This window comes from Elaeis guineensis, chromosome 5, assembly GCF_000442705.2.
Source record: "Elaeis guineensis isolate ETL-2024a chromosome 5, EG11, whole genome shotgun sequence".
NCBI classification, from domain to species: Eukaryota; Viridiplantae; Streptophyta; class Magnoliopsida; order Arecales; family Arecaceae; genus Elaeis; species Elaeis guineensis.
The window spans coordinates 123,226,341-123,240,593 of record NC_025997.2 but is presented as its reverse complement, the minus strand read 5'-3'; the positions used below and the strand labels follow the sequence as shown (position 1 = coordinate 123,240,593).

General features: G+C 35.7%; 1 protein-coding gene across 1 annotated transcript; it reads right to left on the bottom strand.

Moving 5' to 3' along the window:
- Nucleotides 1-2,304: 2,304 nt before the first annotated feature.
- Nucleotides 2,305-11,396, bottom strand: LOC105046021 (KH domain-containing protein SPIN1). Its single transcript, XM_010924498.3, has 7 exons — nt 11,085-11,396; nt 10,877-10,965; nt 7,984-8,135; nt 5,821-5,937; nt 5,628-5,744; nt 3,210-3,353; nt 2,305-2,898 (listed from the first exon to the last, which is right to left on the bottom strand). The coding sequence occupies exons 1-7, from the start codon at nt 11,162-11,164 to the stop codon at nt 2,752-2,754; spliced, it is 846 nt and encodes a 281-aa protein (XP_010922800.1). The 5' UTR covers nt 11,165-11,396; the 3' UTR covers nt 2,305-2,751.
- Nucleotides 11,397-14,253: the final 2,857 nt, after the last annotated feature.

Sequence of the window (14,253 nt, the reverse complement as noted above, 5' to 3'; positions counted from 1 at the left end):
GAGTTTGTTTAATTAAAACAGCATTTATAACATAATTGCACTTGCACCAGATAGTTACCTCATCTTCACCATCGTTAAAAGAAACAGAACCAGAATGAAAGATATCCGATAATAAGGTAATCTGCTGTAATCAAACTTTAACAAGTAATGAAAACATAACAAATATATTTTCATTACTTTGTCAACCAACCATCAAAACTTCAAGAGCATCGGATATGGAATGCGTAATCTGTTTTGTGAAAAACCAAACATATTATACCAAGCAGCTGAATCTGTATAAAATCATTGGATTATTTGTGGTATTCCCAATGGCTAAACGATTCTCCGATTTGTTCTATGTTAATCAAACTAATGAAGGATTACTCGATTATACAAAAATTTTTATGATTGGTTCAAGAAGTATGAATTGATATCCTCAAGAAAAGACACAGATTGCAAACCAACAATTATATCTCTGGCTATTCATGGTGATGGTATATACTTACGATCTCTGTTGAGAGCTCAATTTCAACGACTTCATTACCAACAACAACATCAGGAGACCTTTCAAGCTCAACCATATCTTCTTGCTCACTGAAGAGGAAAGGATCTGTTGGGTTGGATTAGTCCTGTTATTCCTGTGTTCAGAGAAAAAAGGAGGTACTCCCATTTAGCTACCCAGAGACACTTCATGCTGCTCCACAAATTACAACACACTATGGGAAACGCAGGATTTAATTTTTTTTTTTTTTCTCTCCTCACTGTTTTCTGTAGTGGCTTGAAAGCTTTTATATGTTTTAGGCATGTCGGATTCATGGCATGGGCTCCATATTTACTACACAAATTCCAAAGAAAAATATATAAATAATTAATTAAAATTCACCTTATTAGAAATATTATTGAGATTTTATTTTGTGTATATTTTATATCACTTTAATTAGATATTCTTTGTGTCATGTTAAGTTATAATTGTTGTTTGTACTAAAATGTGATGATATTTGAAAGGTAAGCACGTGTCTGAATGTTAAAAATTATGAAATTATTGAATAGCACATGCATTGCACGTGCACAAGATCCCGGATAAAACACACACTCGAGGGAATTGGTTGACTAATTACAACGGATGCTAAATCATCGCACTAAGTAGCTCTGGGCAACTCTGGTATACAATAAGAGCATGATGGAATAGATTTTACACCTTACCATAAAAAATGTGTTGCATCTCCAACACATCAAAATGTAAGACTACTGTGATTTTGTATTTAATAAATAGAAGATTATGTTTTTTTTTTTTTATAAGCATACTTTTTGATTTTTTTTTTTTTTTTTCAAATGCGTGGTGTTCAGCTATGCGGTAGAATCAAATACGCTAAAGATTTTGTTTAGAAGCAGAATAAAAAAAAAATCAAAATAATTAGGCTATTTAGAGGAGAAAAGAAAAGAATTTATGGTATACCATTTTTCCTCGAAAGATCCGCTCTGCCATTTTGAAACATGATTTATTCTATGTATTTGATGGACTTTTTGGCTGAAAAAAATGGAGCAATGAGGTTAAGGAATTCTGTTCATTCTTATTCAACTTTCAAAAATTGAGTAAACTCCAAACTGCTCCTCTTGCACTCTGTGATAATGCATCGCTTAGAAAATCCTAACTCTCATTCTGTCCTATCGCCTAGGGAAATATATTTAGATTACAGAAAAAAATCATATATCAAATTACTACTTGATACTTAGATTTGCTCCAAAACGTTACACTTGCTCAACTTTTTCAATATCAGAAAATTAACAAAGTGATAGATTTGGCAATTGCAACTGAATAACTTGATTGCATTTAGTTTGCTTTAACTTCTTAAAACCAGGAGGTCAAACAAGCTGGACAGGATAAGCTTACATCCATAACCTTATTCTTCAATGCACCATGGGAGCTCCAAAATTCAAATCAAAGTTGGCACATATAAGAAGAGGTGACATCAGTTTCCCTTGAAGACTTATTATTATAGTTTGTTTGTCCAGACTTGACACAAAATTCCATCCATAAATTCAGTAAAACCTGATACATCTGCTTGAAGAACTAAAATAAATAAATAAAAATACTACCGCATAAAGCTTTTGAATGATGTAAAAATCATGGCTTATCAACTTAAAGTTGCAACTCAGCTAGCCTCGGACACCCAATTGGTTCCTCTTTTCCAGGTAATGGTAAACAAGTGAAAAATCAAAATGACAGGTATATCTGGCATCCATGTTGTGCAAATCAAAAGGACGCCGACAACTAGGAATTGCAATATCACCATCCCCATCACCATAGAATATAAGACTGTAGACTAAGGAACTTCAATGCAATGCTGAACAATTATCGATGTGTGTGTATAAATCACAGCTTACAAATTAATAGTGCAATTGTACAGCTTATGTAAAGTCAAACAAGAAGAACAATATTTAAGTTCAGGACTGTTCATTGACGGTCAAACATAGCTAATGGACCCGGGTTAAAGGTAGAAAATGAATGAAATGAATACCCTAGGTTCACAACAAACATGGCTCAACATCAACAACACAGGAAGACCTGGTAGATGCAGTTACAACAGATGCTGTGAAGTCTATTTTCTTTTCTTCCAATGAAAAAATTCCACTAGCAGATCAAACTCACCAGCTAGTTATGGTGTTCTACTCCACACATGCTCGACTAAGTAACTTGAGCTGAAGGCATGACTGGATAGAATAAAAGAAAAAAAGATTTTTGACAACTACCATCGAGCTAACAATTATTCTCTACCGTCCTGTTTTTGCTCGCTTCATTCCACTATTTCCAAATGGAGAAACACTGCCACTTGGATGGAGGCTGTCCTCTCTTAAACCTGAATTCAACATGGCTAGTTCCCGAAGCTGCTGCCTCTTATAGTAATCCTGTGATTCATCCTGTAGATGACAAGATTCATGATAACAAAAATAGTGTTGGATTTAATAATGCTAATTAGATGGAGAACTTCAAAATTGCTGAAAACAGAGATCTTGACACCCCATGGAAGGAAGTTCCAAAGAACAAGCTAGACAAAGCTAGTAGAATAAGGTAACACCTATATTACAATTGCAAAAAAAAATGTATGATATAGCATAGTTCATTGTAATGGAGTCTGATCGTTATATGGTATATTATAACATGCTTAAAAGCTGCCAAAATTTGGGAAATTAAAGGGTTGAACCATTAATAGATGCAAAGAAATACTTACAACTGGTTTGAGCAACTCTTCTATAATTTCCTGTGCCTGCCTCAACCTAATATCGACAACATTCACAGGTAACTCGGCCTCAATCAAGATATGCAGCGGATCATTTAAGTGTTCATAGCCTGGTCTTCCCCTTAGTTTTTCCTCCTTGAAGTTTAGAAGAATAAACACAATAAGGTTTTAGCTCCAAGCTAAGAGAAAAGCAACAAACAAAGAAAAAGTTATATTAGACCAATGCATAATTGATGTACATTTCCTTTCTGTGATCAACCTGGCTTTATCAATAATAAGTTATATGTAACAACCAAAGACTCATTATCAAACCTGGAAAACAGTACTCCATTGTTTGATTTGACATAAAATAAAAATTTTAGAGAAAAATATGAGAAACGTAACAAGTTCAAATATGCTCAAAAAGTTTACAAAATTACAAGCTAAACATGAAAAATTAGTCTGGAGGGTATAATTTTCATCAGTATAACGATACTGTATTATATGAAAATACACCTGATAGGATTCAATTTGAATGGACAAGACAAAAAGGTGTCTGTGGGTGCTGTGTGGTGAACACCTGCTTTCAAAATCATCAAACTACATTAGATAGTGATACAACTAGAAATTTTATATGGTTTAGCGCCCAAGCACACTAAATAAGTATAATAGGTCTGAATTTGAAGGGGATGTTTAGTAAAAGTAGGAAAAAGATAGGGTGACAAATGAGCATAATAGAGGATGCGATATAAGCATACTGCAGTGAATCAACTGAGATGACAAGGACATGTGCAATGAATATCTGAAGCTTCTATAAGGAGCAGTATTCAAAGGTCAAGAAAAGGGAGCAGATGACCTATGGTAAGAGTTGCAAGGAAGGACTTAAAAATTTGCAGTGATGGCAGAGAGCCCTTTATATGGATGACTAAAAAGGAACCCACATAGACAACTGAAAGTGAAATAAGGCTTGATGGATGTAGTTATGGTTTTTTAAAAGTATCGACCATTGATAGAACCACTATACAAATAACATAGAAAAGCGAGTGACAAAATAGAACTACATGTGGTTTGGTTTAATATATGGGCTCATATTTCAACTGAAGTGGTAGCTAGAGACAGCTTTCACAAGAAAAGTGGACTTCAATCAAAGGGTCTGAGAGGGCGCATAATCTGAAAGATCACCTGGAAGTACTGAGAAATATATCCAGAGCTGCTCTTAGTGACATCTTATATCGTTTTGAATGGTACAGTGTTGAACTATAGATCACAATTCACGTGTTGAATAACTGAACTAAGATGAATACCTGTTTCTGTCGAAATTCGTGTTATCCTTTTGGCTATGGTTGGTAAATATGACCGTGATGGAGAAAATGCAACTTATCTGAACATGGCATGTAACTATTCAACAATCTGTTTTGGGTTATCACCACACACTGTGTTCAGACACGTCCAAAGCAAAAGAATGTGATATAGAAAACATAAAACCATCCTAAGAAGAAGGCGTTCCAAGCTTTTCTATGTGCAATTTATTGATAAATTTACATGTACTTTGTCAAAAATAGTGAAACAAGATTAACTTTTCACCTATTACCAAATGTTTGGATAAAGAAGTAAAATCAGTGAAAATGTCCAAACTCGTACATAAGCAACATAATAAATAAATTTATTTCTTAAGATGCTAATAAGTATTTACACAGAGAGATTATATTTATATTTAACTATGCGAGTTTTACTTCTTGAATTTATGGTAACATTCATATTAATACAAATATACAGACCATATTTTCCTAGTTGGGAACCTCAAGCATGAAAACATTCATAACCAATTTTGGCCGAATTAATGGCAGGTTTGGTGCCTACTCTGATCAAGCTGGATTACTCTAATTAGTTATGGTGAGCAGGTGCACATGAAGCATACGTGTGAGTAAAGAATGGAAGAATATCTGTTTTATAATTGCAGCAAGGATGGCAAGAGAGATACGTTGAGGTAATGAACTAATATTTGCCAGCAGGGTCATAGCTCTGACCAGTTGCAATCTTAAGGTCAAAGAATGAACATGGAAACCAATGTTTAGGCCTGATATACATTGTTGACCCCTTCAATAACAACTTGAGCTTTTGTCTCTAGTAATTAGTTAACATGGTATCAAAGCTATAGGTCATGAGGTCAAATCCTCCTCAGGCCAATTTGTCCTTAAATCACCTGCTTGCTATCCTGATTTTTTCTTCTCTTCACTAATTCCTGGTTGCTACCTTGTGTCAATGTGATTCTAGTGGTAAGTGAACAAACAAAAATATCCTTAGATGTAGAGTATCTCGTTTTCCTCTACCCTGAAGCTACTAACATATAAGATGGATAAAATATGGGTTCTCTAATATGATAAATAGGAGACTTATCTCCTGGAAAAAACCTAGGAGAACTTTCATTACCTTGCCAGGATCTTTTATCGAACCTTTTCCCCTAATGTAAACACGACAGCCTGTAGAAGCTTCCACCCGTTTCAGTGAATTGCCTCGAGGTCCCAGGAGACGTCCAACAAAATTGAACTGAACACCAGCAGAAAAGAGTTAATCATGAACCAGTAACAATTATGCTATATCAACATGGAAAGGAAAGACCCACATTAGGATAGGTGTCCACTGGAATTTCCAAGCGCAAGATCTTCTTGACCACATACGAACTTGGGCTTGGTGGTGCCCCCTGCCAGTCCAGATTCATTCCTTGTGGAAAACCTATTCTCTGCTTAAAGATTAAATGAAGTCCACAGAAGTGGTCAAAAAAGAAGCTAGCAAAAAGAAAGCCAGCACACAAAACTTATTTTCCTGGTGTACTACAACTAGTTAGGCAACAAATTCCGGATTAAACTAAAAAAAATTGAAGCACAAGATACATAATTCGATTGATACAATGTTCACCAAAAAAGATTTCGTTTATATTATGAAGGACAGGGAAGTTGTAGCTCTATGGTAAGTTAACGACACTCTTATAAAAATCATAAGAATAATGAGATACGATATCTCAAACTTCTTCAAGAATTAACTGCCATAGCCATATGCAGATATTAAACTGAATCCACCTCATCTATGAGGGACAAAATCATGACTGTTGATTACATAATAGTCTTGAGGAAACTACATGGCATGTATGCAGAGTGAATAAGGAAGTGTAAAACTTACAACAACCAACCAACATCATGAGCATTCACTGCAGCCTTATGCCCTATACCCACACTTGCAAAAAATTTCAAGATAGATTATCCATAATAAGTATAATACAGCTTCCTGAAATTTTTGGTAATCATATAGAATTACAATCAGTTAAAGTTGTTGAAGCATATGGTGCATCCAAAAAGTACATGTCCAGCAATGGAGGGGGGAGTTTGAACAAACTTGAATGACTGTTTGGGTGATATGAGGGCTTACAAAGAAGTAATCTTATATCTAAATCTTCAGGTCTCCAAAATGAAATCATGTTGACCATATTGGACTTAAAAATATAAGACCTTTCAGACGCAATGACTTTGTAATGTAATTGATCAACCATGAAGAGTCCTACATTTAATCCCAATTAAGTAATTACAATATATTAGGGTAGCTATACTACACATATAACAATAGTTCCAACTATTTTGCTTTCTGAGGTAAGAATGCTTCCATAAATAAAACATAAATGTAGAAAATATTGCAATAAAGAGATATAAAATATTCATCATACAATTAACACTGCAAGTATCAAAGATCTATGCACAATGAGATCTCTATGAAGTTCATGACCTCTTGAGGAATGCAGTTTATGGAATAATCTTAAAATAAATATGATCAAGCACATGAATATGAAATGAAAACATAAAGTTGATGAGATGATGGATAATGATAGCAATGAGCTTAATACTGCCTCTTTTTTATTTTTGATTCTAGGTTTAGGGCAATATATGCTGTCTAGTTAGGGTTGAGAGACCTAAAAAAGTAGAATTCATATGTGCCAGTATTTATATTAGCCCGTCCATCGGATAATAAACAAAAGAAGGTATTATCAGAAATTATAGCATTATGGTATTTCAAATTTTGATTGTGATGTACCATATAAAAAAATAATAAGAGTGAAAAAATATTTAAAAACTCAAAATAAGAAGTACTAATTGTTCCACATATAAGGGAACCAGACATATGGCAAATCAAAAAATTCACCTTAGAAATTTTAATCCATCCACCATGGTGGCATTCATTCACTCTTTTCTTTGGACAATGAGTTGGTAGAATCTTTTTTCTTTGGTAATTAGTAGAATCTCTGAAATTTACTGGTAAGCATATTTAATGGGTGAAAGCTATTAATTATTTGTTACATGAGATTATTTCCTATATGATGAAGTCTGGTTCAGTATAATATGATGATGTCATTTGGAACTGGAGGATATTAAGCTCTGCTGTACCTTTAAAATTTTGAATTTGCAGTGCTGTCTTTCCAATTCAAAGCATATTTGATCCCTTTCTGGTAAAGCTTCCATTTTCTTAAGGAAAATATCATTGATATACAATGAATTCTTGAACTTGCAGAATACTATCTCATATACTTGAAAAGACAGAGCTATTCACAGTAAAAGATTATCCAAACTAAACAATTCTGATGGAAAATTTGTTACACTTAGAGCATAACCGATATATAGTCAAGGGAAAGAATTATCTCTAACATGAACTTCATAATGTGATTAGACAGAGGAAAACATAAATTTAGCCATTCAAAATAATATAAGTAGTCGTGCAAATGCAAAGGAGAGTACATATTCACCTCATGCTGAAGCCCACTCCAACCACCTAAACTAGTTCCCCCAACATTAGGAATAAGGTTTGAAGAAACAATGGGACTGGGACTTCCATGCTGCATCCTGTCAAAATCCCCAAATCCTTGGTTGGAGACCATTCCTGAGACTCGCATAATTTCTGTGAGAACAAAATAAATATCATCTTTCACTAAACATCAGACTAATAGGAAAACTAGAGATGAATGCACTTTTAAGGTAACAGCAAAAAAATATCTCCTCCTCCCTTCCTCTAATCATACATTTTGGGCTCCTTCTAATCCAGGCTGTCCAATGTAAACTTCATGATATATGTTAACAATCAAACTATCATTACCACAAGATCAATGAACGGTTAAAAATAATGCAAGATGGAGAATGACATTAATCATTCAAGTATCAGATTATCATATTATTTACATATGTCCCTTCAATGGAGTTTAGATCATTTGAAAGGGCCATTGAACATGTGCAAATTATAGATAGCTAATACATGGGAGCATCACATCCAAATATGCATCAAAATATATGACACATATCCTACAGATCCTTATTCTATCTTATCATTATGTGCAACATATTTAAGCTTCTTCTGCTGTTAACTATGAAAGAAAACTCCAATTGTAGCAAGTGCCCAACAAATAATAGTGATATCCATTTATTAGTGACAATTCATTAGAAAATATTGTACCAAAGCTAGCCAAAAAGACAGAACCTGTTATCTATCAACACCTTCGACCAAATCACGAATTGCAACAAATTGAAAAAATAAATTCCAAGAAAAGTTTATTTAGCAAAATGGAAGGACATAGGTTTTAGCTTTGTCTCTTTTTGTGAAGTTCCTTTTCAGCACCTTATTATCCACATCAGTATATCACTAACTGATGGAGTAATCTAAAGATCTTGTCAAGTTTTTTACAAGATTATCCTCAAAAAGTTGCAAGCAATGATCCAGTTTGACAAGCAGCAATCATAATTAAAGCTGTATACTCATATCCTCTGTCTCAGCAAGAATACAGGCACTATTGTCATATTTCAGACGATGACTGCTCCAGCAAGGCTCCTATAGTTCAGATAATTTCTTGCAAGCTTATCCTGCCTAAATTCCAGAATAGATAAGGAAGGAATAAATCAAAGTACAAACTATGCAAGCTTTCCCGCATAGTAGATCACTGAATGGCAGATTAGGTACTGGAGAAAGTTCTTTTTAGTAGTTGGGACAGTTCCTTATTTCAAATGAAAAATAATACTTGCAGCTGCACATATTTGAGGATGCATGTTCAAGCATAAGTGGAATTCAAACTTATTTTTCTGTAATGAAGATTCTACTGATTTTATTTACATATACCTGAAACATTACTCATATTGTCTCTACTCCTAGAAAACAACTATTATAAAACAAAGTCGGAAACACCTCTGTTCTCAGATCAAAACATCTAATTCCTGACTACAACTAATGATAATATATCTGTTCTTAAGTGCCTGTACTACTGAAATGTATTGTAGCCTTCTCCTTTTTGTAATCAGAAAAATGAAAAAAAATGAAAGGAAGCATATAAAGAAGTATGTATTGTACATCAGTCAATAAGTAGGCAAGTATGGTATAGTCACCATACGGCATGTAACTGACAAGAATTGATTCCAGAGAATGGTCATAGCCCATGACCTATTGCACCAACTATTGCCAGTTAAGTTATGAGTCCAGTTGCACCTAAACATTGAAAAGTACTGCCATAATGAATGCAGAGCATAGAACCAACAACAAAAGGACCACAACAGAAATACCAAAACAGAAACATCAAACGAATATGTGGGAGAAAAAAGCTAAGATTAAAACAGTGCCACAACCAAAACACAACATGCAAGCAAACAGTAATATAACCAAGAATATCATTGCCAATCCAAAGAATTACCATCCTCATGGAAGGGATCTTCTTTTTAGCTATCTTGTCAGTTAAGTAAATAATCACCTACCTAACAGGAATAGTCAAGAACTCCATCTCTGAATTCTGAAACAACATTAGACACCCTACAACATAATCTGCTATGCACCAAAGCCACATATACAACTACATCCACATCAAAGCCTTTTAACTACTGTAGGTGCAAAGAGCAAACCTCTAACTATTATCAGGTTCGCAATCAAAGCAATACTTCATAACTAGCCAATATATTCGAGCAAGATAGTAGGTATAAATTAAATGTATTCAAAAAACAACAGTGCGACTGAATCAGTGTAAACAACTGAATAGCTTCCATTGTATATGACCGCATGAACAAAGATTCTATATCCCAGATATGTTTTCCAACCAACAATCACCAAACAAAACCACATCTTAGAAAGAAATCAGAAAGCCAATAAGCATTTCTTATGACACATAACTAGCACTCATAAACTGAGCTATCTTGGACAGAACTCTCATACGGAATACGGCAAAGAGACCTGTGAAGACAACAAATCAACGGATAATGAAGCAAAAAAGGTAAAACAGCTATTAAGATCCATGAAGAAAGCAATAGAAACTCTCGGACTGATCAGGGCACTACTTAGATTGCATGGAACAATACACTTCTTTTGGTACAGCAGTCCTATCAATTGTAACTATACTCACAAAAACCTTGGAAACACCTACAACTTATGAACCACTTCGAAAATTCTACTAAGGAAATGTATTATGGCACCAACCTTGGCTCTATAATTCCAATTCCCAATGCTGTCAGAGCAAAGAGAAAGCAAAATTAAACTAAACCTATCAAGCAATGACATCAGACACAACAAAGATCAATAAACACAACCTGGAAACCTGACGAACTAGCAAATAACTGAAAACCTAAATCTAGAATTCAAAGTAAAACCACAAGACAACTCAATAAAGCACTCACCTTGATTCAACAAACGGCTACATATAGGAAGAACCTGCATGAAAGGCCCCAGCTTTTGATGCTCCGCCAACAACTCTGCCAAGTATGGACTATCCCAATAACAAAGAGAACAATCAAAGATTCATAGACGCCAGATATCATACAAAGATTGAAAATTTACGAGAAGAGACATCAAACAGTATCTATAACTCCATATATCTTGCTGTACCTATCAATATCTGGTGTGTTTCTTATCTGTGGGGAGAGGGCTCTCGCAGGGGAGAAGCTGTGAGTATATAAACCCGACATGCTTGCGTGAAGAAAGGTGTTGCAGAGAAAGAGAAGGAGAAGAGATGAGAGAAAGGTGATGAGGGAAAGCGAGAAAGATGAGATGGATCGTAGAAAGGTGTTGTCTGTGGGTGTTGAAAGAAGATGGCTTTCAGTACCCTTTCTCAATGTGGGCGACCCTGCAACCCGTAAAAAAATAAATAGGAGTAGGAATGAAAGAAGGCAAAAAATAGGAGCATCATGGAAATGAGTGGCTCTTTGGGTTCTCTCTCCGGGGGCTTAAATAGGTGCCCGGGTTTAAGGGGAACTTTATGTCTCCAACTTTTTACAGCATGACAGAGAAAGTTGGATGCTGGGTAATTTTGGTCGGAGAGAGAGGGAGAGAGAGACTGGTGCACCCAATAACCTTTGTAGAGTGAGTGAGTGACACATATTTGCAGTAGAAAAACTAGTTTGATGGAGAATTAATTGGTTTAGTGTCTCTCACGCATGGAAGGTGCAACAATCTCATCAGTCACTGCTGAATTGGTGCGTCTATTTCATGATGCATTAATGCGAAGTGGCATTTCACATTGATATTGGCTGATTTTATTCTGCGCCACCGACGAATCCTATGGGTGGGACGCATATTTTTATGCTTTGGTTTTTACACGCAGCTTGCAAGGAGACAGTTGTATAAAAGGCCAAGGGTGATATGGTTCATTGAGACTTTGAGCTAAGCAGCAACAAAAATATTTTAGTGCTTTAAATGTTCTCACATGAAAGAGTTGGCAAGGCACCACCAACCTAATATAGCCAATGAAGCAATACAAATAAATTTCCCTTTTTCTTTCCTTTATTGTGAATGAAATGGATACCTAATTTTTAACTCCTGAGATGATTGTTGGATTAGAAAAAATAATTAGTTACTGCATATTGGAATTAACCCGTCTTGTATATATTTACTAAAGGTTTTTGGGACCATCTGTATATGTTCACTAATGTTGATTATTTTTTAAAAAATTTGAAATCAAATCTATGAAATTGGCAAGCATATGTGTGACAAATGTGAAGATAATGGATTTTGTATTGAGGAGATTTTGTCATTGAATTTATAGCTATTGGATTTGAAAGAAATTATTCATTTCTCAGAATCCCTTATTTGGTTGCTTTCTAGCTCATATATTTATTATAGCCAGCAACTCATAAAATCAACAAAGTTGCATATGCTTTTCCATAAGATTGTTCATGTAAAAATGAGCTGACTATATTTCCTTCTCAATGCCAAGCAACCATCTTATATAATCCCATGCACATAGAGCTCAAGTCAAGATAATACATTTTGTGCCAATCCATTTCATAGTTATATCCTTAGGATAGGATTCAGATTAATTTCTCTATATATAGCTATAATCTTGCCAACATTATATTCGATGTTCAAGAGATTAAAGAAGTCTATCATTATCAATTTTGAAAATATAATCCGAACACAATACATACTCATAAATTCTCATACCAAATTAGAAACTAAAAGCACTCAAGGAAAATTTTTCAAGAGAAATACTTCATCATAACATAAGAGACAGAATGAAAATAAGAAGAAAAAAAAAAAAAAAAAAGCAAGCATCTCATTTGATATAGATTTATATGGTAATTTCTGTAGAAATAGAAAATAGTTCGAAGTCAAGTATGGAATTCAATAAGGATTCCTTCCCTTTAGATTACACTAGTACATGATTAAACCAAAGCCTAATATTTTAATCATTTATGAAACAATAAAATTAAAATATTGTATACACTTAAATGCAAACGCATAGAGTGTTGGGGGAGAGAGGGAGAGAGAGGTGAATAAGAAGAAGAACAGAGCATAGGATTCCCTAGTGATCTAATAGAAAAGTATACGGCAGTGCACGTTGGGGGGCAGCGACAGAAATGTGGGGGTTACCACAAAAGTGTTTTGCTGCTCTACTCCTCTTTTATTAAATCACCCACACATGCGCATCATCTACCCCCTCTCCACGACAATAACCAAATTCCCATGATTCCATCATACGTCACAACCCCCCGCCCTCCTCCTTGCTTTGTTGTCATAACCCTCACGGAAACCCATACCCCCTTACAATAATATTAGACTATCCATACTCCATGGATTTGGTACCCCATAATTCTACTTTATTGTAGCACAAGTCTACTAGTATTTGTCACCACCTAAAGCTCGAACACCTCTCCCATTATTTCAACTACTCAGAGCCCGATAAGCAGTACTCGATCAGTTTTGAGTCTGATCTTTTGCAGTGGTGAAGTTCGGGACCCTACAAGACTAACATTAGTGTCCTTAGATTTGGTACCCCCATGAAGCTAATTGTAGGCAAATCTAGCAGTTCTCGTCACCACAAAAGACCGCACACCCCTTATTATCTCGAGTGCCCATAGCCCAATACTCGTCTAAACGTTTCAAAAATGGTCCTGTCATCAAAGTGGCCAAATTGGTGGGTATAGAAAGTTCAGAATCCTCGGAAGACTAACAATAGGGTATCCATAGGTTTGACACCCTATAAAACTACTCCATCGTAGCATAAATCTAGTAGTTCTCGTCACACCCCTCGTTATATCAGGTGCCCATAATCCAATACTTGAAGTTGGTAAGAGGGGAAAGTCGCATCCATAGATTTTGTGGCCTATAAAACTACATTGTCGCAGAAATCTAGTAGCTTTTGTCACCAAGTGCTGGAGCACCCCTCATTATTTCTAGTGCTCAGAGCCTGATGGTCAATACTCTCGACCAGTTGTAATTTGTTCAGTGGGAACTTGGGGACACTATGAGACAATGGATGGTCTCAAGTCTTCAAATGCTCCATGCTGCCCTCCCTGACCGTTTTTTTCTTTTCGTTTTTTTTTTTTTTGGTGGGGGGTGGGGTTGTTGTGGGGGGGTGTGGCGGTGTGGTAGGGCTACGGAGCACGAGACGGGCCACATGGGGGGTTGGGGAACGCGGACTGGCGCGAGGGTCCTGTGCGAAGGAGAGGCGCCGAGGGGAGCAAGACACGGGGTTGGGGCGGTCCAACTCACGAACAGAGCGAGGCGGACAGGGACGGGTGGGCTGTTGGGGCTTGGACTGGGCTACCTGGGTCCA